This window comes from Cheilinus undulatus, linkage group 3 (genome assembly GCF_018320785.1).
Source record: "Cheilinus undulatus linkage group 3, ASM1832078v1, whole genome shotgun sequence".
NCBI classification, from domain to species: Eukaryota; Metazoa; Chordata; class Actinopteri; order Labriformes; family Labridae; genus Cheilinus; species Cheilinus undulatus.
In genome coordinates, this window is record NC_054867.1 from 30,817,675 (window position 1) to 30,845,417 (window position 27,743).

The following is a 27,743-nucleotide window of genomic DNA, read 5'->3' on the forward strand; positions in this document are numbered from 1 at the left end:
GGAAAAAACTCTGAAAGCTTCTGTGAAAAGTCCTGAATGTCCCTTTATCCTCTTGGAATTTTCTTAGATTTAGAAGAAAAGTGCCAGAGAAGAGAACTGAAGGAATGAAAAGAAAACTCTCTAACCTTTTTTTTATTTTATTTTTTAAATTTCCATATTTATTTATTTTTAAGATCATGGAGAACATCTTCTGTAAGTTCAGGTAAATTAAGTGAAATTTCTTGAATAAAAAAGGGAAAAACTGCAAAGCAATTGTTATTTCCCCACTGTCATCAAAAACTGAAAAGATTGAACAAAAGCACTTAAGAGACTCTTACACGAACTTGCGCCCCACTGAAAACAGCTCCACGACCCACTTTTGGGTCCCGACCCCCCAGTTGAGAACCACGATTCTGAGGACTAAGATTTGTTTGTTTGTCCTTAAACTTTAAAGTGTGTTTTAAGGACTGCCATTTCTGAACTTCATTTATATATCTGTATTGATATTGGCTAACCTGAATTTGTAAAAATCACAATATAGCAAAAAAAAAAAAAAATCTAGTATAGTGCATCCCTAATAAGCATCCTTTTTTTAAATGTTTGTCCATGCCAAATAATCATTTTTAGTGACAGGTTAAGTATATCAAATAAAGAAGATGAGGATTTTTTTTGTGTGTGTCAGAAACGTGTACAGGATAAAATCAGCAAAATAAAAAAACTTGTCCACAGGAGGGCGCTAAAGATGACAGATTTAGAGGTTTCTCACAGGAGCTTTAAAATCCTTTATTACTGGTTTCAGTCATTTACAAAGAAAGCAAAAATGCTTATTACCCCCAAATTTGGTCTGTCTTTTATGGTTTTGCCAAAAACAAGTGAATGACCTGTCATAGGTTGGTACTACCTGAGATGTAACTTTAATCTGTTGAGTGGAAAGGCCAAAGTGAATGTGACTGAAAAGGTGTTAAATCATGACCAGTATGTTCTGTAGCATAAAATGTTTATGGTGACTAACGACATTGTTGTGTTTGTCATTATATTGTCATGTGGCTATGGTGCACTCCATGATCCTGTGATTCATCATCAGCTGCATTTCTTCTTTCAGAGCTGAAGAATGTGAAAATAAAATCCCTTTTTTACATACCCTGTTCTCATTTGTAACCACTTCAAATGTCTAAGAAAAGTCTGATTATAGAGAAAGAAGTGAAAACAAGCCAGCAGCATGGTTTGCACCACAAAGCTACTCATCATCTTCATCTGTGGTTTTTCATGTCATCGCTTAAAAAAAGAAAAGGAAAAAAAACCTTCAAGAAACCATAATCTACATGTCATACTGTAAACATCAACTTCCTGTCCATGCTATGAGATAGATCTGTCAAAATACTAAAAGTATCATAAAACTGTAATATCTCTTATTATTATTAATGTGAATTTTAACCTGTTTGATTTTCTTTTTTGTTTGTCTGGTAAAAGGGTGTGATCACCACCAGAGGGTGATGTACATGTACGGGTCTGAGCTGTACATTTTTGTGATGGATTTGTGTATTTACATATAGGTTGCATTGGCCTAACTTTGTGACTATTATATCCATTTCTGAATTGAACGAGTGCCAAATATGCTTGAGCATGACAAAACCGGGGACCTACAAGGAACTGCAGGTACTCTGTCTCCTCCAGTGAGACTCCAGTGACTCACTACTGTTGCAGACTCTACTTGTGATACAAATGCACAGCTGAAGGTTTAAACATGCGAAATATTTTTGCTGAAAGAGGGAAAAAAACTTCTTTTTGTTTCTGTCTCAGCTTAAAAAAAATCTCTTCAAATATTTGTTGTACGTTTCTGTGTCCATCCATGGCTTATATAAATGAGTATGCAGTGATGGTCTTTACATGCTTCCATTAGAGATGAATATAAAAAGCTGACATCCTCCATTTGTTGAACTGTCAAAAAGAAACATTGGGTCTTTTTCATTCTTCAGTCATTCCACACAGAGATTTGTTGTGTGTTATCTGATGACCTCTTCATCTCAGCCTGTCCCAAAACAAAGTGAGCCTGACAATAGGTGAATTTTACCATGATTTTATCAATTATACAGTGTGGATTTGTCCAAAATGTAAAAGTAAATGTAATTCTAAAATTAAAATGAAGCTATGAAAATATCTTTTTGTGCACTAAACAGTGTTTTTCTTAAAGTCCCACCTTTTAATCAATGTGTTTGAGCAAACAAAGCATTTTCCCTCCAGGATCATGTCTCTTCAGAATATTACATGTACATTTTTTAACATTACATTTACAAGATATTTCTAAAGGTATTTCTAGAATATTTTTATACAAGAGTAATCTACAACCAATACGGTATAAGGTATGAAATAAAAAAGACATTTCTAGGAGAGAAAGATGTGATTCAGGACTCTTGAAACTGATATGTTGATGGTCAAACCTGATCACTAATGGAGGTGAGATGCTTTGTTTGCACTTCTCTTTTTTATTATTTTCTCAAGAAACATTAAAGACAGAGCCAACCAGCCAGTTCAAATGTGTGTAATACAATACATAATGCATTGTGAGGATAATCACTCATCCTCCAGGTCAGCAGCAGAGAGGGGAAAAGTTAACTGTGTGAACACCACTCACAGCAGATTGCATTGTGCATAACCTTCCCTACATTTGGGACACATTCATATTTACCATTTTTGCTTCATTCTGAAATGATAACATGACTTTTTCAACTATTGTTTCCAGCTGGATATGAACTTCTTTTGAGCATGTCTTTACTGTCTGCCAGTTTTAAATAATTTGATGTACAGAGAGCATGGTCCTTGTTAGCTCTAGAGATGTACAGCAAACTGTAAATATACGCGTTAAATGGTAGATGTCTTTGTCTTGTGTTTGTATGTTTGTCTTGTTTTATGGTTCTTGAATAACTGTATCAAAAGCAGAGCCTCACAAATAAAGCAGAGCTTTTATTGTTTCTACTCTACTCTGCCTCACTAATGTTAAGTCTGGAAGGTGTTACCTTAACTAAAGCTCTTAAATATTCATTTTGTTGTAACTGAACACAGGTAGACAGACAATGCCTCTACGTAGCGTCATGAAACTCGTTCAACACTCGGGTCCTTTGAGGGTTGGATTTCTGTCTGAACAGTACCTGAAACATGATCTTGTGAAATTTCCAGTCTCTCTTTTGAGTTTTTACTACAAACAGTCCACTGTGTAACAAACAGAGCGCTTTTACATGGTTGCAAGCAAGCGTGTGACTGGAAGTATTTTTATTTTTTTTATCCTTTATTTCAGCAGGGAGGCGGGAGTTGTATATTTAGAAAAATGAACATTTTAGAAAAAAAAATAAGAGAAGACATTTAAAGGAGCCTGGGAGCAAATTACAGTAACTGATTACTAAACTTTACTGATGGCATTTATCTGGCAGCTGTGTTGTGATCTAAGGACAAAAATACCCTCTGAGTAGGCAACTACACAAACCAAACACCCAAAATGAACAAATTATAATATAAGTCAGCTCTGCTTAATACTTTTGTCTAATTAAAGTTTGTTAAAAAAATATTTTAACTTTAAGAGTTTAATTTTTGAAGGAAAAGGGGAAAATCTAAATTGTTCTCATGATAATGACCATGATACAAAGTAGGGAATACACTGAATTTATGTAACCTGACATGCCAGATGGATGTGTTTCACACATCCATCTGGAAAACGTTCAATACTAAGTGTCTGTTAAACGGCAGAGGATTTGAAAAAAACTCGGAGTGTGATTGGATGAATGTTCTGTCTGTCACATCTTTACGGGCCAATAAGAGCAACAAACCACAACGTAGTCGCGACCGAGGTGTGCGTGCGCAGCTATCAGGAATAATGTGAACTACGGCCACTATAGACATGTCAGTACACAACTTTTGTTGTTTTTGAAAGGAAAACAACTCACTGCTGTTCTTTGTTCATCTTTTAATGAAGAAATGTCATCAAGTTCTGATAAAACTGGCGCTTTAGCAGCATCCACGCTAAGCTCTTCTGCCATAATTGCACCAGCCTCTTGTTGCTGCTTGCTTAGGTCACGACTCCCCTGCACCTGAAAGTACTGCCCCGTGTCGCTGATTGGTCCTGTCACTCTAACTGGGCCCACACGGTTCAGATGGGAGCTTTGCAAGATGGATTTGCCAGTGAGAAACACGGCGTATCCATCTGCTTTGCAAGGTTAGAATTTATGACCTGATTCTTTGATAAGACCCCTGGTTCTCAACTGGTGGGTCAGGATCCAAAAGTGGGTCTCAAAGTCATTTCAGTGGGTTGCAGATGTTTAAAAAAATGTGGCAAAAAGTCTGTGATGTGCTTTTATTTTGAAGGATATGTCTTCATCTCTTTGCTTTGTCACATCTTTTGTTGCAACTCCAGTCAAAACTGCTCCATTGCTCATTAAGAAAATTTGGTTATTTAGCCCTTAGATTAACCTGACTCGCCAGATGGATGTGTTTCACACATCCATCTGGAAAAGCTTCAATAGGAAACGTTTGAGAAAAGACAGAGGCTTTGAAAAATCCTCCGAGTATGATTGGGTGAACGTTCTGTCTGTCTGTCACCAATAAGAGCAACAAAACACGTAAAATAGCTGCTATTGAGCTGTGCATGTGCAGCTATCAGGAATAACGCGAACTATGGCCACTATAGACATGTAAGTACTCGACTTACGGCGTTTTTGAAAAGAAAACAACTTACTGCTGTTCTTTGTTCTTCTTTTAACAAAGAAATGTCATCAAGTTCTGATAAAACTGGTGCTTTAGCAGCATCCACGCTTATCTCTTCCTCCAAAACTGCACCAGCTCTTGCTGCTGCTTGTTTACGTCACGAATCTGCTGCACCTGAAAGTACTGCCCCTCGTCGCTGATTGGTCGTGTCACTTTCATATATGAGTTAGGAATTATTTGGATACCAACCTTTTTTTAAAATTAACCATTTGGTTGATTTTAACATGACCCCTATAAATCAATATTCAGCTTATTATTCAGCTAGGGGTAGATGCAATATTTGCTCTTCTCCCAGCTTTCTGAATATTTTTCTTTGCTTATACCACAAACTAACTGCAAAGGCATGTTACATAACATGTTGCTCCTAAAATGAGATGGTAAGGGAATGTTTAGAAAAGAATGCATTTGAAAGTATTTTGGCCAGCTTTATTTGCAGGAGCCGGAGTATACGGTTTAAGAAACACAGGGTTACAAGGCCAAGCCTGCGGCCACTGGCAGGAATGCTTTTTTGGTTTATGAGCATTGGTGGCATGGCATGCTGAGTGGGAACATCAAGTTCAAAACAAGTCAAAACAGGAAGAAATGAGTCAAATCACTGTTATAATTATAAATAACCACTTGACCGCTATGTATAATACTGAAAAATGCCTTTTGAAAGAAGTGCCTATTTGATTGTGATGTAGGAATGACAGTAAAGTAATGAATCATACTAAGAATCCACAGTAAAGCACTAGAATAGGCCTCAGATTTCTGTGGTAAATATGTCTGTTTAGGGAAACAGAGTTCAATGAACACAACAGCAAGTTTATGGTTTAAACCAGTATTTCTGGCTGAACCACCTGCTCACCATCGTCACCGGAGATCACCTATTGACATCTGTTCAGGGAGGCTGTTCACACAGACTGGTGTCGTCAGATCGCTGGAGGTGGTGGATTTTGTGCAACTTTATGACAACCCTTATTTAGCCATGCTCTGGGAAACGGTATTCATGCTGCTCATTTTACCGAGGATATGAGCTGGATTTCACTCCAATCCTAGGTTTCAGTTCAGAGGCTGCTTGTTCCACACAGAGTCATCATCAGATTTGGTAAGTAAAGTTTATTTCCTCAATTTAAAATACACATTTTTGTTTAGATGTTAATTTCATTGTGCACCTGAAGTCAAATTTGTTATTACTGTAAATAAACATGCTGAAATACAGCAGAACAAAACCTTTCAGCTTAACTTATCCATCTAATACTTACAATACTCTTGTAAACTCTAAAATTGTTTTCACACACCTCTCTCCCTTTTTTTTTGTTTAGCTGTGTTGCTCATGTTCCTGGCTGTTTTTTTTTTTTTTGTGAAAGCATAGAGATAATAGAGTTAAAGGCATTTTTGTTATTAAGCAGATAACGCTTAATATGATAACTTGTAACTGATTGATTCTCTTTGTTTGACGGATATTAGTGAAAGGAGTATAATATTTTTTGGTTTGATAGTGACAGACATGGAAGAGAAGCACAGCAACAGCTTCTTGAGTGATGTGGTGGAAAGGTTCATGATCACGAAAAGTTTTCTTACAGACTTTCATTTCACAGACTTTTGCTTGCAGACTTCGACATTTCTTTGAATACAGTGAATAAAATGCATCAATAAACCATAGGAATGGTGTGAACATATTTCAGTCTCACATCTGAGACACAGCAAAGAGGTCATTTAAACACTGAGATAAGAGGTTTTGTTGTCACAGTGATAAATCTGACTGTATTAGCAGGAGGACAGTAAAATCAATGGTAATAAAACAAGAAGAGGAAGTCAAGAAGAGGGAAACTTCAACAAATAACTCAATAATGAAAAGCCCTTATAGTAAATAAGTAATAAATTGGAACACAAAAGTATATGAATGAAAAAAGCTGCAGCTGCATAGCTAATGCACACAGCTATATTGCAGTATATCCTAATACAGTGCAAAAAATTTAACAAAGTAAGACATGCATATGTCTTGTATATCATTTGCAAACATGCAGGAGATTGTTTGCATCACTACTTTCGCTTATTATTGTTTTTATATGATTCACTACTTTAGCTGGAAAATCCCAACAGGCAGATGACTGGAGCCTGTTTACAGCCACTGACACAACAGGGTCGGCTCAGCTGATTTGGTTTAGTTGTTAGCAACTGAGCTAATCTCAATGACTCAAGCTGCCATGTCTCAGTGGAAAAATACAGCAGGGAAGTGGTTGTACACTTTGGATCGTTGTCAAATCCCAACACTTTGTCAACTCAGACGGCATGGTGTGCACACCGAATCGACCCATAATTAGGTCATAGAGGAGCCAAAGGAAACCATAGCTACACTGTTTCTCACTCTGGCTCTGCCCATGACATTTTGTTTGTGTAGAGATCCTGCTGTACGCCCAGCTGAGAGGAATACTGATCAGTTTGTTGTTGCTGGGAGCAACTCTTGGGGGAGGGGGCTTTGTGATGGAGGGGTAAGTACTTCACTATGTTTCTATTTTACACTTAAGGCATCGTGCTGAATTTGAAATATGCTCTGAAAAGTGCAGCTTTCTGACAAACACCTGCCACTGAAAACTTTCCATTCCTGGTAATCCTGCCAGCTTAAACAAATAAATAAAGCTTATGAGAAATGCCAAACAATCAGCTGAGGGGCTCTGTCTAATAGCCCAGAGCGACAAAGGTTTGACAGTTCTTGTCCTATAAAAGAGGGGGGAAGAGAAAGGACATTTCAGGTCAGATTTCTTTGTGTTGGTTGATATTCTGCTGCTGTTCCCAAACATGTCAAGAGAATTCTTGAAAGGGAACAACCTCGAGGCTCCTGGTCAGGAGAACAGTCTGGTTAAGAAGACTCAGCTGTTGGATCGTGGCCAGTGGGCAAACAAGTTGGAGTTCTTGCTGGCCGTTGCAGGAACCTTGGTTGGGCTTGGAAACCTCTGGAGGTTCCCCTATTTGTGCTACAAAAATGGGGGAGGTAAGAAGCAATCACGTTAAAATCAGTGAACGCTTTTCAATCTGCTTTACTCCACAAAGTCAAACAACTGAGCTGATGTAACAAATGTGTAGACATAACCTTGGCTCATTCATAAAATCTGATGATAAAGCTGCCGCTCAGAAAGAACTCAAGGCTGATGTGTGTCAGGGAAGACACTTTTCTCTTTTGTGTAGTAAAAATAAAAGAACAGATGTGAGCTTGGCTTTGACTTTAAAAAAGTTTTAAATTATATTGGTTTGAATATTACAGCTCTTCCTATCTGAATAATGAAGTTACATAACAAAGCCATGATCTTTGACTGTTCACATCAAAGTCTCAGAACTGTATGAGATTATTTTGTATCCTGGAAACATTAATAAAGGCTTTATATTGTGTGTTGTTTAGCAAAAGATAAAGTCAAAAGAGCCCTAAGGAACAATTAGATTACAATATGTTTAGCAGTGTGTGAATTGTTTATTTAATGGTCAAATCAATGTACTTAGCACGAAAAAGTAAGGAAATTTGTGTTTGGTACTTTATTTCTTTGTTGTAACAATGCTTCTTGGAAATAAATCTTATACCGTTGGAAAGCCTGTTTATTTCTCTTTTAAATGGTGCCATATTTGAAAGGAACATGCATTAGTGGGATGAGCAGCAGAGCTGAGTATGTGGGTTGTGCCCATGAAAAATGTGCCAAATCTTTTCTGCCAATGCCAAACAGCTTATTTTGCTGTTGCTTTTGACTCTTGTTTGAGCTTCTGGTACCCCCAGGTGCTGCCAATCAGGCGTATTCTTCCACCTGAACATGTGGAGGAACATTATGTACAGCGATAAGTCCAGATTCTGCCTACGGCAGTTGGGTCATATGGTCAAAGCGTGGAGAAGACACGGAGAACGCTATGCTGATGCTGCATGGATAGAGTAACATCTTTTGGTTGAGGCAGTGTGATGGTGTGGGGCAGCATCTCCCTCACTGAAAAAACGAGGCTTGTCATCATTGGAGGCAATATCAATGCAGAGACATATCGAGATGAGATTCTGCAACTAGTGTCAATCCCATATCTCCCCAGTTTAGGACCAAACTCTACCCTCCAAGATGACAATGCTCGTCCCCACAGACCGGGGTTTATCAGAGACTACCTCCAGAATTTGAGAGTCCAGAGGTTGTAATTGCCTGCCAGCAGTCCTGACCTCAACCCCATTGAACACTTGTGGGATCAGCTTGGACGTGCTGTTCGTGCCAGAGTGACCAACACAACCACATTAGCTGGCTTGCGACAAACGCTGGGATGCCATCCCACAGCAGTGTGTGACCAGGCTGGTGACCAGCATGAGGAGGAGGTGCCAGGCTGTTGTGGCTGTGTATGGCTCTTCCTCACACTATTGAGGCTCCTGTTTGTTAAACTAATAAATTGTTAAATTGCCAATAGGTCTTGTTTCTTCAAACTTCAATCATCCAATCCAAATACCAAACAACACTCAATGGCAGAATCAGCTGTTTGGCATTGACAGAGAAGATTTGGCACATTTTTCATGGGCGCAACTCACATACTCAGCTCTGCTGCTCATCCCACAAATGCATGTTCCTTACAAATATGGCACCATTTAAAAGAGAAATAAACAGGCTTTCCAACGGTATAAGATTTATTTCCAAGAAGCATTGTTACAACAAAGAAATAATCTACCAAACACAAATTTTCTTACTTTTTGTGCTAAGTCAAAAAATCTGTGTTTAGTATCTGACATAATCAAAGAGAATCGTACCTTTCAGTGTTTCTCATTCCAGTAATGTTTCTGTCAGGTGCATTTCTGGTTCCTTACGTCCTGTTCCTGCTCGCTTGTGGAATCCCAATGTTCCTTCTGGAGACGGCGATGGGACAGTTCACATCTCAGGGGTGCATCACTTGCTGGAGGCACTTCTGCCCCCTGTTTGAAGGTACGCTTGGTATACAGAACTGCACCATGTCTCCTTTTACCTAGTATGTTATTCTGTCTATTGAGGTGGTGAATAGGGTCTAACTTCTCTCTTTGTCAGTTTGATTGTGATATGTTCTAAATTTCTTTGATAGCTCAACATATCAGATGTTAAGACTGAGACATTTAACCAATTTCATTGAAAATATTAGCTCATTTTAAATTTGATGACAGCAACACAACTCAAAAAAGTAGGGTGACGGCCATGTTTATCATTGTGTAACATAACCTCTTCCTTTAATAACAGTCTGTGAATGTCTGTGAAGCTAGGAGACTTGTTTCTGGAGGTTTGGGAGAGCAATGTTGTTCCATTCTTATCCGATGTAGGATTCTAGCTACTCAACAGTCCTGTGTCTTCTTTGCCGGATTGTTCATTTCAGGCAGGCCAGTTCTGCACTTGGACACTTCTACTGCAAAGCTATGCTGTTGTAATGGATGTGCTATGTGGTTTAGTATTGTCTTGCTGAAATAGTCACGGCCTTCCTTGAAAGATTTATTGTCTGGATGGGAACATATATTGATATAAAATCTCTATTTACTTTCCAGCATTGATAGTGCCTTTCCAGATGTGTAAGATGCCCACACCATAGACACTAATGCAACCCCATACCATCAGAGATACAGGCTTTAGAACTATGCCCTGATAACAAGCTGAAGGTTCCCCCTCCTCATCAGTCAGGACAGCACTTCCATGGTTTCCAAATAGAATTTCAAATTTAGATTCATCTGACCACAGAACAGTTTTACATTTTGCCTGAGTCCATTTAAAATAAGCTTTGGCCCAGAGAAGATGGTTGTATTTCTGGATCACATTCATATATGGCTGCATGATACAGCTTTAACTTGCATTTGTGGATGGCACAGTCAACTGTTGCCAATGATTTCTGAGCCCATGCAGTGATTTCCAGTACAGATTCATGACTGTTTTTAATGCAGTGCCACCAAGAGCCTGAAATCACAAGCATCCAATACTGACCTTAGGCCTTGTCCCTTTTGCACAGAGTTTCTCCAGATTCTCAGATTTGAATATTATGGACTGTAGATGACAGGATATTCAAAGTATATGCAAATTCAGGATGAGGAACATTTTTCTGAATTTTGTTCCACAAGTTTTGACCCCTTTTTTTTCACAGATTGGTGAATCTTTGCCCAGAGTTATTTCTGAGAGACTCTGCCTCTCTGAAATGCTCCTTTTATACCAAGTCATGTTACTGACCTGTTCACAATGATCTTAATGGGTTGCAAAATGCTCCCCCAGTTGTTTTTCTTTCATTCCACTTCCTTTTCCAGCTTTTTGTTGCACTAACCCTACTTTTATGAGATGTGTTGCTGCCATCAAATTTAAAATAAGCTAATAATTTCCATGAAATGGTGAAATGTCTCAGTGTAAACAGCTTATATTTTGTTTATGTTCTATTGTGAATAATGGGTTTATGAGATTTGCAAATCATTGCATTCTCTTTTTATATACATTTTACACAGTGTCCCAAATATGTTGGAATTGGAGTTAAGTCAAAGTAATTGGTCAAGTCCATTTTAGAAGTGCCACATATAGGAATTTATAAAAAGAAGAAATTAAAGCTCAAATTAGGACTTTTATGTTAAATGTGTTGACAGGGCTTTTTTTGGTCATTTTTTTGCAGTGCTGTCTTAATGACACAGCTCTCTATCTTTGTCTCTGCAATAATGACCAAGGTCACAGACTTGAGCATGCCACCTGTCAGTTAACCTTGGTCGTGGTAGTTGAGCTACTGAACAAATGGGAAGAAACTCTATACCTCTAATCTGTTCAAAGTGTAGAGATCCGTGCCACATTAGCTCAGACAGGTCTGCCTGTCATGTGCTTAACCAATTGGCACGCAACAGGTGCAGCAACATCCCTTATACTCTGGATTTGCAAACCTCAAACAAACTAGCTTGAACAAGCCTTGACCCTTTTGGATTTTGCTAACCACATGCTGATAAAACATTTTGTTTCAGTAGTTTTAAGCATCACAAGTAACTTCTTAGGTTCTGGAAGAGAGTCATAAAAATCTGATTTTGGGTTAGGTTTTGACTTAAACAGGGACCAGACACGTTCTTAACCATTTATCTTTACTGCAGTCCAAAATAAATACTGCTTCTTATGAGGATTAAAAACATACAAATGAAATGAGTTTTGAAATTTAGTTTTGTTTTAAAGAGTCAACCAACAGCTGCCATGCTAGCATAGCTTTGTCTCTAAAGCTTGCATCATGCCACTCAACACAACTAACAGACCCAGTCACAACTACAAACTAACAAACCTTGTTCAAAGATGCGATGCATCCTGCATAACTCATTTTTTCCATCTTTGTCAAATATAAATAGTTCTTTATCAAAGTGTTTTTTTTTTTTTAATTTTGTATGGCTGCTAACTAGGCTAGGTGTCTCTTTTATGGGAGACTTACTGGTACTATAAATACACACTTTCTAACTCTTATGTGTCTCCTCAGGGATTGGTTATGCCACCCAGGTTGTGATTGCATACGCTGCTGTGTCATATATCGTCATCCAGGCGTGGGCTTTCTTCTACCTCTTCTCGTCCTTCAGGGCTGAGGTGCCATGGGCCAGCTGCAGGAACACCTGGAACACAGGTATGCATGCACACAGATGTAGGAATCAGAGCTGTGTGCCCCATGTGTTGCTTACCAAATACTTCATTTAATTCATAACTGCTGAAATAGAGAAGCAGAAAATAATAATAATAATAATAAGTTTATTTATATAGCACCTTTCAAGAACAGCAAGGTCACAAAGTGCTTTACAAAGAGATAAAAGAAACACAAGCAATTAATACAAAGGTACAATAAGAGAAAACACAGTGCACAAAACAAATTAAGTAAAGGCCAGACCAAACAAGTAGGTCTTAAGTTGCTTTTTAAAGGAATCAACTGTTTCTGCTGATCTTAGACCCAATGGAAGAGAGTTCCAAAGAGTTGGAGCAATGACCTTAAAAGCACAGTCACCTTTAGTTTTTAGTCTGGAGTGTGGAACAACCAGCAGACCCTGATCAGAGGACCGAAGAGTCCTGCTGGGATTGTAAGGTTTTAAGAGCTCCGTAATGTAGGCTGGCGCCTGACCATGTAGGGCTTTAAAAGTAAACATAAGGATCTTAAATTGTATTCTGAAGTGTATGGGAAGCCAGTGGCGAGAATACAGAATTGGTGTGATGTGTGACCTTTTTGTGTACAGATGTTCAGTGTTATAGTACAAGTGTATGGAATGAGATTTGTGTCAAAAAGATTCAAACAAAACTTTTTCAGTATCAAGCAAAAATTAGCATTTGAGAACAAAAAAAAGTGATCTAAGCAAAAAAAGTTCACATTGAGAGTAAAATTTCAAAATTGCAAACAAATAATTAGTCTTTACATTTTGAACATTTCTCTTTTTGTTTACAGTTCAATTTTTTTCTCTCTCGCTGATGAGACTTTTGCTCTCGCTTCTCTGTTTTGCATTTGCGCTCCGCGATCCTTTGTTTGCGTTCCTGGAGTTTTTGCTTGCGTTTTGACACAAATGTCACATGTGGGCAGGCTTTTCTGGGGCGTATCCCTATTGGCCAGCGAGCTTTTGAGTGATGGCTAAGTCACTCCAGATGCTCTGGAAGTTGTTGTTCAGCTCACGTCCAGGGAAATTTAAGGAAACCAGTGGACTATCATTTTTGCATCAGTTTGACTGAATCATTGATGTTTTATTAAATCACCTGAAGTGGCCTGAAAGATCGACAAAACAGGAATGTATACAAAACAATACAACATCGACTACTGCACTGACAGATAAACCTGTTTAATCAATAGTTAGATTTAAATAATTTAAAGGCTACACATGTAGCATGATGAAAGGCTGTGGGAAGTACTTGAGAAGTGCAAAAAAGCCGGCATCACCCTTAATGAAAGATGTGAATTCTCATGGAGAAAGTGAAGTTCCCGGGACACAAGATATGTTCAACAAGAATCGAGGCTGATCCAGACAAAATCAGCTCCATTGCAAAAATGCCAGAACCTCACAATGTGGAAGAAGTCTGCCGTTTCATGGGAATAGTAAATTATTTTGGCAAGTTTTCACCCAGCCTACCAGCCCTCACAAAACCCCTACATGACATGTTAAAAGTGACAGCACGTGGATCTGGGATGCACAACAGAAAACAGCCTTTGAGAAGATTAAGAATGAGCTAAGTTCACACCCAATACTAGCCCAATATAGTCCTAAGAAAGAAACAATGGTTTCTGCAGATGCATCTTCATATGGACTTGGGGCAGTACTCTTGCAGCGACAAGCAGAGGGTAGGTGGAGACCTGTTGTGTACATATCCTGGGGCCTGACACCTATACGGAGGTCCAGTATGCTCAGATAGAAAAAGAAGCTGTAGCAGTAACGTGGGCCTGTGAGCGACTGAGCTCATATCTGCTAGGCTTGGAATTCACAGTGAGAACTGATCACAAACCTTTAATCTCACTGCTAGGCTCTCGGTCCTTAGATGACTTACCTCCAAGAATCCTCAGGTTCAGGCTAAGACTGTTGAGGTTCAACTACAACATCATACATGTCCCAGGCAAACAACTTGTCACTGCTGATACTCTCTCAAGAGCCCCTCAAGGACTGGAGGATAGAGAGGACAATACCAGCTTACAAAATGAATGCTGCGCCCACATTGACCATATCGTACAACATCTACCTGCCACTGAAAGTAAACTGGCTCACATCAGGGAAGCTCAGAGCTCAGACGGCATTTGTAAGCAGCTGAAAGCATTCACAGCAAAAGGCTGGCCCACTCACAGGAGAAGCGTCCCTGAACACCATCTGCCATTCTGGTCAGAGAGGAATGACATCCACATGGCAGAGGGCCTGCTTCTCAAAGGAGTGAGGATTCTGATCCCGAGGTGTATGCAGGGGGAAATGCTGGAAAGGCTACATGAAGGCCATCAGGGAGTGACTAAGTGTGTAGCAAGGGCACAAGAATCCCTATGGTGGCCGGGGATTACAAGACAGATTAAAGAACTGGTGGAAAGATGTGAAATCTGCTGCCAGTATTCACAGACCAAAACAGAGCCTTTAATGACCACGCCCCTGCCAGCACAACCGTGGGAAAAAGTGGCAGCTGATATTTTTAAGTGGAAGAATGGCCATTATATCGCGGTGGTAGACTACTACTCCCGATATATTGAAATAGCAAACTTCCCAACCCTGTCAACGTCTACAACTGTGGAGCGACTGAAAGTAATCTTTGCAAGATTTGGAGTGCCTGAAATCTTGATAACTGACAACGACCCACAGTTTGCTTCCACTGACTTCGCCAATTTTGCCCAGGACTATGGTTTCAGTCACACGATCAGCAGCCCTCGCTACCCCCAGAGCAACGGGGAAGCGGAGAGAGCTGTCCGCACAGTTAAACAGCTGCTCAGCAAAGCCCAGACCCTTAGAAAGCTCTCTTAGCTTACAGAGCTACACCACTGGCTCACGGGCTGAGTCCAGCACAACTGCTAATGGGGAGGAGAATAAGATCAACAGTTCCAACCAATCCACAAGTGTTGAAACCAGCCTGGCCAAACCTCAGAGTATTCAGGAAAAAAGACAAGGCAATGAAAGAAAAACAGAGAAAGACATTCAACTCAAGACATAAGACAAAGGACTTACCAGTTCTGGTTCCAGGACAGAGAGTGTGGATTAGAACAGCGCAGACCACAGCTACTGTCCAAGGACCTGCTACAACACCAAGGCCTTACAACGTGGAAACAGACCAAGGGAGCTTAAGAAGAAACAGGGCTCACCTGACAGTGCTTCCAGAGAAAGGTCTATCCTGTTCTGATGAGACAGTGGCTGATCCAAGGCAGAAAGACTCAGGTGAAACAGTGACCAGGTCAGGAAGAGTTTCCCGTCCTCCTGATAGACTGGACTTCTGAAAAATGTTTAAGTTGTCCAGGAAATTCCCCTGGCCTTTGACAAAATGTATGGGCCTAACAGTTTGTTGTTCCTAAAACAGAGGGTGATACGTTTTGTGCTAATGTTACTCAGTCTGAGTTGAATGTGCCCAGTTATGAATACGTTGTTAAGATAGGTGTGATTATCATTTTGGAATTATTTTAGTTTGGTACAGTTTAATGTTAAAAAGTAAAGAAAAGTGGGTTACAAGCTAAAAGAGGGGGATGTACAGATGTTCAGTGTTATAGTACATGTGCCAACTAGGTGGCATCTGGGAATTAGATTAGAGTCGAATTAACCATAGAAGAAGTAATGTGTGTGTATGAAGTGTGAGTAAAGAAGACGTGACAATTTACCTGAAGTCTCCAGAGTCTTTTCATTTGGGAATATAAAATCTTCTACATTTTGAAGACTTGGTAAGTAGTCTGGCTGCAGCGTTTTGAACTAGTTGTAGACGATTTATAGATGTTTTACTGAGACAGGTGAAAAGTGAGTTACAGTAGTCTAAACGGGAGGAGATGAATGTCTGAATAACCATCTCCATCTGAGCTGTAAAAAAAACAATGTGTCTGAGTTGTGCAATATTTCTGAGTTGGAAAAAAAAACAACGGACCAGATTATTGACATACTGATCTAGTGATAAGGAGCGGCTAAATGAAACACCAAGGTTACGCAGAACAGGTTTTACACAAGTAGACCGGGTACCATGATTCTCCAAAATTCCTGGCACTAAACCATCTGGGGCCGAGACAAGGACTTCTGTTTTGTCAACGTTTAGCAGTAGATAATTATCTGACATCCAGTCTTTCCACTCAAACAACTGAGTAAAACTGAGACTTTAGTGTAACTTTGAGGTGTAAAAGATATGTGAAGCTGGATATCATTCGCATAACAGTGATAGGCTACGTCTTTAAAACTGTTGATTATGTGGCTGAGTGGGAGCAGGTATAAAGAAAATAATACTGGGCCAAGGACTGAACCTTGGGGAACTCCAAAAACCAGGGGGGAATTAGAAGAGCTGTGGCTGTTAACAGTGACAGAAAAAGCTCTATTTGACAGGTAAGAGGAGAACCAGTCAATGGCTGAGCCAAAAATGCCTGCCCACTGCTTTGGCCTATCAACTAAAATACCATGATCCACAGTGTCAGGGGCTGCACTGAGATCCAATAAAACCAACACAGAACATTTTCTTTCATCACTGCTGATCATGAGGTCATTAAAAACTCTAAGAAGTGCTGATTCTGTTGAATGTGACTGACAAAAACCAGACTGAAACTTGTCCAGGATGAGTGTCCAAGGCAGCTGTAAGTTGTTTGGCAACCACTTTTTCTAGAATTTTTGAAATAAAGGGTAGTTTTCAAATAGGCCTATAGTTTTTGGGCAGAGAGGGGTCCAGATTTGTTTTTTGAGAAGAGGTTGTATGGCAGCATGTTTAAAATATGAAGGAACATGACCAGATTCTAATGACTTACCGACAATTGAAAGAATTTATGGGCCAATGGAATCAATTACAGATTTTAGTAGATGGGTGGGCAATATGTCAAAGAGACTTGAGGAAATTTTCATAGCTCTAACCAGATTCTTTAGTTCTTGTAGGGGGACTGGAGAGAACTTGTCCAGGATTGTTTGGTGGGGTGAACAGGGAACAGAAGACGAAAAAGATGGAGTGATTTGTGCTTGGATGTCATTGATCTTGCCAACAAAAAAGGAAAGAAATCTTTCACACTCATCATCAGAAGAAAACATGCATGGATTTGGACTATTGACTGTGTATAAATATGGACATTGCATATCCATCTCCAACTGAACTCTAAATTCCCTCTAAAAACTCTAAATGGGAGCTGACACATCACAAAGTGCATGTCATTTAGAGTCAAGACGTGAAGAAGGGAACTGTTGGTGAACTCGCTGAAATGACACCATGCCCCCTCTGCTAACCAAACACTTATCAAACTCGCAGATAAAATGAAGGCCAGTATAGTCCACAACAGATTCTTGTGTCATTTTAACCAGAAATTAAAGGTCATGGATTTTACAGTGACCCCCGTGACTACTCTGCTAATCTGGTAAAGAATGCTGCATTTTTAAGCAGAATGTCAGTCATGACATTACATCTATGCAATTAATAAATTAAATGAATAATCCAAACTAAATTCCTCAGTGAGATGAATACTGGATTATGAATCATCTTAATTGTAACCAGTCATTACTTAAGAATCTTGGTTTGTCTGTCATCATCATAAGGGACAAACAACAGATTATAGATTAACCAGTTAAAAGATGAACTGTTCTGTGATTCTGTGTTCTATATTCATGCTTGAAAAAAACTACATTCCTGCATTCAAGGAAAATAAATAAATAAATAAATGACAGTAGTTGTCCTTGTTTTTTTTGATTGCATTTTTATGGTGAAATTTTTACAGGTGTTTTTATAGACATTTTGTAACAGATTGGTTCTACATATAAGTCAGTAAATCATTAGGTGGTTTCAGAGAGTTACAAGGTTCTGTAAAAGCACTGAGAAAACAATACAGCAATGTACTGATATTAGAAAATGTACTTTGTACTTTTGAATACCTAAGTATTTTAAAATGCATGTACTTTTGAATACTTAAGTATTTTTAAAAGTAAGTACTTCAGTACTTTAACTTGAGTAAAATTTCACCGAGCAACTTTTAATTGTACTTGAGTAAGATTTGACCACAGGTATCAATACTTTGACTCAAGTACTGGAGTTGAATACTTTGTCCACCACTGGCCCGCACAGAAGTGGTGATCATATCCTTCTCCATGTTACACCTCTGTCATGTTCGTATTAGGTGAAATATTACAGGGGCATACAGTCAATATCATGTCTTATAATGGCACCATGAATGATTCCGTAGTTAAGGGTTTATGTCTGTTTAAAGAATATGCATGAAACTTTATGAGTTTTTGAATTGAAATACGTATTAACACTTTTATTAAGTAGAATGTATCCTCCTGTTTTCCCCTCAGAGTCTTGTGTTGAATTTGATAAAAGAAATGCATCCTCCAACTGGACAACAGCTGCAAATGCAACAACGCCTGCAACAGAATTCTGGGAGTAAGAGTTTCATTTTTGTTTGTTTTTTTAATTCTTTGGCTTATATTAAATATTGACTTAATTTAAGAACATTTTCATTAGCTGCATCTGTATTTTGTATTGTTTGCTAATTTGTATTTGTTATCATTGCAGCATAAAAAAAAAAAAATTGTCGATTATGTCAAACAATAAACCTATATCTATCTATATTTCTGGTCAAAAACTGTGTGTCAGTGTTTAAAGCAAAGTGTCCTCAGGGCTGTCGTAAACATCTACTCTGCATCTTGGCAACATCTATGCTCCGACATTACCTGTCCTGGGGCAAAAAGGGACACCTGGACTGGAATTTTAAGGCCCTACAATAAGCCACCTGAAGGACCAGAAGTTCACCCCTTAACCTAAAAACAATTGGCAATGAGTCTTTATCTTTTTATTAACTATTTTTTCCTTAATAAACAAAATCATCATTTAAAAACTGCATTATTTAGTATTAACTTGGGCTATCTGTGTATATAATTAAATCAGTTTGATGATCTGAAACATTTAGGTGTGACAAATATGCTTAAAAAAACAAAACATAAGAAGCAATAAAGCTGGCCAATACTCCATTGCACTGTGCATATTAACCCAACAAAGTATTCAGTTTCTAATGTTTCGACACATTTAGCAGGAAAGACTCAAAAACAGGATATGAAAATATTTCCTCATTTCTTTGGCTGAATCATGGTAACATTTTTAAGGAACATGCAGAAAAAAATACAAGATGATTTCTACCAAGATGAGGCACTTTTTTTATGATGTGTTAAAGAACACACTGCTAGAAGAGCATTTTTTTCCAGTGAACATTTAGCCAGATTATTTCAGTATAGGAAAGAAAAACAACAGCTCTGTGGCACAAAAATGACTCATTTTTCCATAGTCCCTTCTGAGCTAAGAGGAACCCTGGTGTTAACATGCAAATGTAATACAACTTTTTCAAATGTTTTACATAACCTCGACCAGTTTTTTCCATTTAGATTTAAAATGTAATTATAGCAAGACAAAAATAAGAGTTAAATGTAACAAAGCCACAAGTCACAATGATGTTTTTTAGATCCATTGCTGTCATTAAAACTTTCCTTTTTCATCTTGATGATAAGTAGTCATTAGCAAAGCTCCCACAGTTTTGTATGATGGGGTTTTTTTTTTCCCCCCAGGAGGCGCGTTCTGGGTATATCTGGAGGAATCGAGGAGGTTGGTAGTCTGAGGTGGGAGTTGGCTTTGTGTCTCCTTCTGGCCTGGATCCTGTGCTACTTCTGTGTTTGGAAAGGAGTGAGATCGACTGGAAAGGTAGAAATCTCTCTTTGGAAGACCATGTTTGATATGACCTGTGTAGGTGTCTGTGTGTTAGCATCCACTAAAGCATTAAAGTAGGAATTCCAGTCAAACATTTTGGGCTTATGTATGCAGAATCTTGAAGTGCAGGACAAGGAGTAAGAAGCAATCAAATCTGAGTTTACTTTTTTGTTGCATGCATAGACTCTATATTATGCAGGGATGCGCACAATTAGCCAACCAAGCAATTACATTTGGACCCCTTTGTCATTGACACATTTACAAATCAGTTTAACCAATTATCAACTTTTTAAAAACCTTTCTGGCCAACAGTCCAGGACAAATGCTCTGTTGAAACTGTAACAGCTGCCTGCCACTAGCAGCTGCTATAGTAGTTTGTAATGAAAACTGCCTCGCACTAATTTAACATAAACAACCACTAGCTGCTATAGCATTGATAGCATCTCATAGGAACAGTGTAGTTTAGCACTACTTTCATCCAGAAAATGGGGTTAAAGTTGCCCAGAGGCTGTCAGATCGTACTCACATATAACTGAAGCATTGAGTGACAATATTCAGCTCAGGAATGTGGATGTTAACCAGCAAAAGAGGTGCTAGCACTGCTAATGTCAGCCACATTCTGCAAACCAACTTCACATCATTTTTGTTTCATCATAATAGTTCAAAGCTGGTTTACAGAATATATTTACTGGACTCTAAATAACAGCTCTTATATTTCAGGTTTAATCAGATGGGAAATTATACACCTGGGAACGTCTCCTATATTAGCATGAACTGAGCACCAGCCGCCTGGGAGTGAAGCCAAAATTTTAGAGCTTCTGTTGCTGACTGGCTACAGCATATTTCATAAACCCTGCCTCTTTAGTGAAAACAGACAGATCATGGGTTAAACTATGACGTTAAAATATACATGTTAAATCATTCTAGTCAAACTTTGTATCTGCCATGATGACTACTTTAAATCATTACATCTTTGTTTTCATATATCTGAGTTGTTTTGTCTTTCCAGTGTTGTGTTATTTGTGCTAGAGGCCAGGACAAGAGTGTGTACAGCTATAGTCTGTCCCAACCTAAGGGACCATTGACATTTTATCAGGAAGTTTAATGAGTGCTGCAGTTAGTTAAAGCTATGTGGCAAAAATATGTGTATTTGCTCCAAATTACATCGGCGGTGCAATATGTCAGCACCCGTCATTCTGACTTCAATTTATTACCACAGAAGAAGACTGTGAAGCACTCTTCATTTTAACGTATTGAGTCCATGTCGCATGCGTGATAACAATTCCTGTGGAGAGCAAATGAGTTTGAATGCAGCAGTTTAAGTGAAATCTTAAAACTCGTCTCCTTAAGTTGGACTATATTATTAATTTGTTTTTAATAACTTTCTTTTTCATAAAATGATTGAAGTAAACTCCTACAATCAGCATTTCCTAGCAACAGACCTTCATAAAGTACACAGGCAGGGTTTGAAAAAGCACACAACTATTGTACTTAAGTAAAAGTACAGTTACTCTGGTTGTAATTTACATAAGTAAAAGTGAAAGTACTGGTCAATAAATCTCTAGCCTCAGTAGCTACTGAGAAGTTGTACAGTAAAATATTAACTTTCCTTAGTGGCAATAACAGCATGAGAACATGGATGATCTCCAACCAGGTTTTTCAGGTATAGTCACACCTCTATAGTAAAGTGAAATACAACAGCTGTTTTGGGATATGATGTAGAATCATTCTCTTGTTATGTGCTACAGTTAGTCAACAGATGTGGAGCAAGTACAAGAGTATAGTACTCAAGAAAAAGTAGTTACTCTAGTTCAAATGTACTTAAAAAGTACAAAAAGTAGCCTGAAAAAAAACTGCTCTATTCCAGTCAAGTTGCTAACCAAACATCATCATCATTATATCACATCTCCATTGTTAAACAAGTAAATCAGTAACAAACATTAACTTCCTGACTGAGAGATAACATAATGAAAAGTTATCTAAGCCTTAAGAGGTGACTCTTAATAAACTGCCAAATCATGATTTTGAGAGAAGGGCAATAAAGCCCCAAAAGATACATTTTTATCCAAAGCAGAAAAATTGAAACATTGAAACAGGGGAGAAGTCTGAAAAAGTGAATTATTCTGTTCATCTGTAGTCAATCTTAAATCTCAACAACACTCAGAATAGTCAAAAATACAGAGCTATGGCTGGTCATTGGAAAGTAAATCATCCTTAAACTAGAAAAGTCAGAGACTGTTATGAGTATATTTTGAAAAAGAACTAAATAATGACCACTAGATTGAAAAACAAACCCAAAACTAACAGCTAATATTGCATGGTAGATTTCACACACCTGTAATTGTTTAAGTGGTTCCCAAATGTAAGCTCTGTGATTAATACTGAGGGACAAACAACAAGGCGTTTATTCAAAGAGAAATCATATATTTTGTAAATACTGTAAAAGCAGTGGGAAAATGAGGTGAAGTTGAAAATAATGGTGTTCAGTAATCACTGATAATCTGCAGTGAACACAAGAAATGTTTTATTGAGCTTTAGTTCATTCAAAGACCATGTAAGACTTTCAACAACTATTACTTTATTACACTGTTAATAAAGAGTCATATAAAAAAAGAATCCTTTATCTCAGTAGATACTTTATGGCAGGTTAAGCTACATTATTTTTTTGGTGCCCTATTTTTACAGCACCTGTAGTTTACAGAAGTAATATTATGCAATGCTTTTATAATCACAAAAACTTGTTCTCTTTATGTAACTCCAGCATGTGATCTATTTCAGCTTCTATTCAAATTCCAGCGGTAGAATTTAAAAAAAAAAAAAAAAAAAACTAAAAAAATAAAGTTGTTTGTCTCCTGTCGACAGGTGGTTTACTTTACAGCCACTTTCCCCTATGTGATGCTAATTGTTTTGTTGGCCCGGGGACTCACTTTGCCGGGAGCCATGAATGGAATAGCCTTCTACCTGTATCCTGACCCGACAAGGTTGGTGGACCCTCAAGTAAGTGATCGTTTAAAACATTCAATCTGAATATAAAGACAAGCTGCAAGCTCAAATGCCTTCCTTTGGAAGCTCAAATAGTGAGAAACATCATCATAACATATACTAGAGTACTAGAGCGGCAGTCTACACTATTATGATAGTCTGAGTTGTAAAGGTTTACTAATATTTGGCATCTGCTTAGGTTTGGATGGATGCAGGTGCACAAGTTCTTTTCTCTTTTGGGATTTGTCAGGGGAGTTTGACAGCTCTGGGCAGTTACAATCAGTATAACAATGATTGTTACAAGTAAGTGTCCTTTGCTTTGTGTTTTTTTCTTTCTTTTTTGTTATAATGCATCACTAAAACATGTAGAAGTAGTCAGAGTCTAGTTTTGAGTTTTGCTCATCCTCACATCTCAGAGACTAAAATCAGTGTCTTAAGAGCATCAAAAATGACCAGAACATGAAAAATAATAATCTTGCATTTAAAGAAAATATGACAATAAGTAAATAAAGCCTGTGGAGTGCTGATTTGATTGACTTCTCAATTAAAAACAACAAGCAACCAGCGGAGGTGGGCAGCTCACCTTGGGAGTTGTGGGTCAGTACCTCACAATTATCATTGCCATCATGGCTCAACTACTGTGCCACATTAACTCCACATGGTGAAAACTAGAAAAGCACTCGGTGAGCGCAGACCTCCTCCATTAGCCCTATCTCCCAATAGTACAGAATCCTTTTAAAAAATTCCTGGATCCAGACCGTGATCCGGATCACTCCCAAAATCTAATCAGTTCTTACTTATGCCATTCCTGACATTTCCTGAAAATTTCATCAAAATCTCTCCATAACTTTTTGAGTTATGTTGCTAACAAACTAACAAACAAACTAACAAACCCTGCATACCTCCTTGGCGGAGGTAATAATTGGTACAAAAAGAGTTACATTGCAGTACAGGTACTGGATATTATGGACTCTGCTGAACGCTTTCATCGGACAAGATAAGAGCTGAAATGTTTCCCTCAGGGAGACCCCGACTACTGACTGTCATACATACGGTGCAACACATCTTCCAAATTTGATGATTTTTGAGCTCACTCGCTACAGCGGACAGCAGAAGTGACATGAGGCTATTATGCATTTAAGGTGTATTTGGGTGCCTTAAAGTAACAGAGAGTAAAGAACTAGCCTTCAAAACAACAGTCAGTGACTCTGTCAAATGGAGTGAATCTTCTTGAGGGGGTCTGCAAAAGAAAAACATGTGACAACTGGACTGAAAGAGGCGTTTCTCCTCACGCAGGCAGTGATCTTAGAGCACAAAAAAGCCTTGATGCCGTTGATGCCTCTTTGTTTATTGTTTCATTAAAATTTCAAAACATACATGGTACTGGTGCCAGCACATCTGATAGCCACTGGACCGAATTACAACACAGATATCGATACTTCATTTCCATACCATGCCACCCCAAATGAAAGGCAAGAAAATCGTTATAGATTTTTTGCAATTTATTTGTTAAGTTAGAATGGTTTCCTTTTCTTATCCCATATTTGATATCTTATAAAGCTATTTCTGTGACTTATACCCAGACAGCTTTTAGTCTCCTGCTGACTTTTAACACTCTTTTTTCCTCTCAAAGTATCAATTCAGGTACTGTTAAAGCACCAGCATCATATGAAAAGAATCAAATTAGCCCCGGAATAACCCAAACAATACCCATCTCTACTTCTGTTGCACATGAGACGCAGCTATAGATAATGCTGTTCATGCTTTGTGAAATTATTTACAGGCATTTAATTCTGACATATCAAGCCATCTATAAACTTTCCACAAGTGAAATGTGCACTACACTGATTCCACATGAAATTTGTGGATAACAGTATTCATTAGTAAAGACATCCAGTAAGTGACATGACATAAGAAGAAGTTTTTAAGTCACAACAGTACAAGTATTAATGTTCAAGAATGAGAGCAGCTCTCATTTATCTTACTGGTCTAATTATTAGCAGTTAATTTGGTGCTGTTTAGAATGGTTTTTGCCTCTAACTCATTGCCACTGAGTTTAGAAATGTTTTAAGAGTAATAAAAATTGTGGGGAAAAAAATACATTCACTATCAATGTACAAAAAATGAAAATGCTGTTTGGGATCTTGGCATCATCACCTTGTTTTTTGGAGCAGAATCTGAATCAGAATCTGTTTTGGTTTAACAAGTACACATATCCTTTGCATACTCTGCTTTATTCTCTACTGACTCTTTATGGGACTATCCCCATCAGTCAACATTGTGCTGTGTTAAAAAACAGACAGAGTGCAGTGGTAGACTCTTTACTGAAGTATTAAGTCAGAGGATTATAAGAGTTTGCACATAGACTCCTGAACTATTTGACTTATTTTCTTGCAAATGTGTGGAATCTGCTGCCCACTTCTGAGAATGCAGGCTTTTGTTCCTTCAGCATAGGCTTCACTCATCAGATCCAGTGGTTCACAAACAGGTATTATTGAAAGATAAACCACTATAGACATTTTACACTACTTACATTCATTTATAGTCATCTAACACTCAATAAATTGACCTCTGTCATAAAAATGCACAAGAAACCTACATCTTTTCCTTCTCAAAGCATATTTTGTCTTCAGAGAACTGACCTTCACCATTAGCTCTATAGCTTCTTCTCTTTATAAAGTTTTCATACATATATTAACATTTGCTGTATACTTTTTATTTGTTTCCACAGGGACACATTTGTGCTGTGTTTGGTGAATGGCGGGTCAAGTTTTGTAGCAGGGTTTGCTATCTTCTCAGTTTTGGGTTTTATGTCTTATGAACAAGGACTGCCAATATCTGAAGTGGCTGCTTCTGGTAAGAGCACTGCGTTAACACTGCATGTAACTGACAAAGCTGAGAGTGAAGTTGTTGTATGTGCTTATGTACACAAGTGTCTGGCCCTTTATGGTATAATGATGCTGATTCATCATGTCTGGAATCTCTTTAAAGCTTTTATTTACAAAGGCTGTGGGTAGTGGGGCAGGTATTCTTTAATCAAAGGTATTAGACAAGCTTAGCCAGAAGAACTGGGGAAAAATGTAGAAAGGAGCACTTTCAGGACTCACATAGTGTATATTTGAGGTGCTCATTGGGATTGGGATTGGCAATGCACTCAAAGATTAGGGCATCCTCTTTTAAACAATGAAGATGTCAGATGGTCATGTAGACCTTGAGCTTCACCAAAACTTACAGTTAAAGATACAATATATTTAAGTTGAGTTCTTACATTACCTCATAGTTTCCAACAGGTTTAAAAGTCAGAGAACTTCATTATCTTTTAGTTGTAGCTGTAGAATACCATTTCTTATCACAGTTGCACACAGTATTTATTATATTGCTGTGGAAGTGCTGGATGTTAGGCCCCTGTAACGCCCTCCTCCTCCACCCCCCACCCCCATCCCCCAAGTCCTCTGTGACATTGTGGCCCCTGTAGACATTTCCAGGTTAAGTAGACACCAGCTCGGATTACTTCTTGTTTTGAAATGAGGACTGACAGTATTTACATGCAGATGTAAACACCTCTTGGAAAAGGGGGTCTTGCCTGGAAGTCTCTAAATTCGGACCTCTGATTTCACCTTGGACCATTTTTGCTCTACCCCATGTTTGTATCATTTCATTGCTCTGTATATAATTCTTGGCTAAGCTTATTGTGCTTATTTGCACAAACACGTGTCACTTTAGTTGCTACTGACTGCAAAGAATGTTAATCATATATACCTCCCGTCCTTTTTATTTTGCTTTCATTTATGTTGCTTATTATAAATTCTATTATATTTAACCGCCTTTCATCTTTGTTGTATTGCTATGATGCCAGAGTTTAGCCTGTGGGGATCAATAACGTTTTATCTTATCTTACCTGTACTACAGAGAAATTCACATCCATTCTCAGAGGCATACGGTGTTTGTTGGACGATGATTGACAATGACAGATGTTATTAATGTTTGTGGTGACAATAGATGAAGGCGTTATCACACAACCTAAAACCTCAACTGTCACCACACCTATCCCATGCACCTGTTGGTTGAATGAAAGGATCCCAAATAGGGCTGCAAATATCTGGAAAAAGATCATAGAAACATTACTTCATTTTTTTGCTCCTTTTTATTTCAAAACAATTGAACTCTCAATACAATCGTATTTGTACTAATGACTTGCAGGAAGTTGACTGAAATATGTCATGTATGCCAATGCTTGTGTTATGATAGTAAGAATCAAGGAGAAAACACCACACAATTATCCAAAATATAACCGTGATGTTTCAAACACAGGGCCTGGCTTGGCTTTTATCGCCTATCCACGAGCAGTAGCCATGATGCCTTTACCTCAGTTATGGGCCATATGTTTCTTCGTTATGGTCATCTTGTTGGGTGCTGATACACAGGTGGGATGGAAACACATTTACATGAAGAATCTCAGCTAAGTTTTACTGTTAATTGTTGATTCATTGCTCTTTGTCTCTGTCAGTTTGTCAGTTTGGAGTGCCTGATGACCTCAGTGACCGACATGTTCCCCAGTGTGTTTCGAAGAGCTTACAGACGAGAACTGCTGCTACTTTGTCTTTGTTCTGTGTGCTTCTTTCTCGGCCTTCTCCTTGTCACAGAGGTGAGAATATGACTTAGTTTCTTATGGATTTTCCTTTTTTGTTTTCTGTTAAAGAGGACTTAAATTCAGCCCATGTGCTGCCTGAAAAACAGGACTGTACT

General features: G+C 38.3%; 1 protein-coding gene across 1 annotated transcript in view; it reads left to right on the forward strand.

Annotated features, from left to right (window-relative positions):
* The first annotated feature begins 7,014 nt into the window (after positions 1–7,014).
* The window catches only part of LOC121528634 (sodium- and chloride-dependent GABA transporter 2-like), a 38,769-nt gene continuing 18,040 nt past the window's right edge, over positions 7,015–27,743 (forward strand). Inside the window, exons 1-11 of the mRNA XM_041816153.1 lie at positions 7,015–7,205; positions 7,521–7,705; positions 9,507–9,641; positions 12,154–12,294; positions 18,614–18,701; positions 19,877–20,009; positions 22,878–23,012; positions 23,197–23,300; positions 25,729–25,853; positions 27,309–27,421; positions 27,505–27,642. Of these exons, the coding sequence (XP_041672087.1) occupies positions 7,198–7,205; positions 7,521–7,705; positions 9,507–9,641; positions 12,154–12,294; positions 18,614–18,701; positions 19,877–20,009; positions 22,878–23,012; positions 23,197–23,300; positions 25,729–25,853; positions 27,309–27,421; positions 27,505–27,642 (1,305 nt within the window). The 5' untranslated portion in view covers positions 7,015–7,197. The remainder of the gene's footprint in view (positions 7,206–7,520; positions 7,706–9,506; positions 9,642–12,153; positions 12,295–18,613; positions 18,702–19,876; positions 20,010–22,877; positions 23,013–23,196; positions 23,301–25,728; positions 25,854–27,308; positions 27,422–27,504; positions 27,643–27,743) is intronic.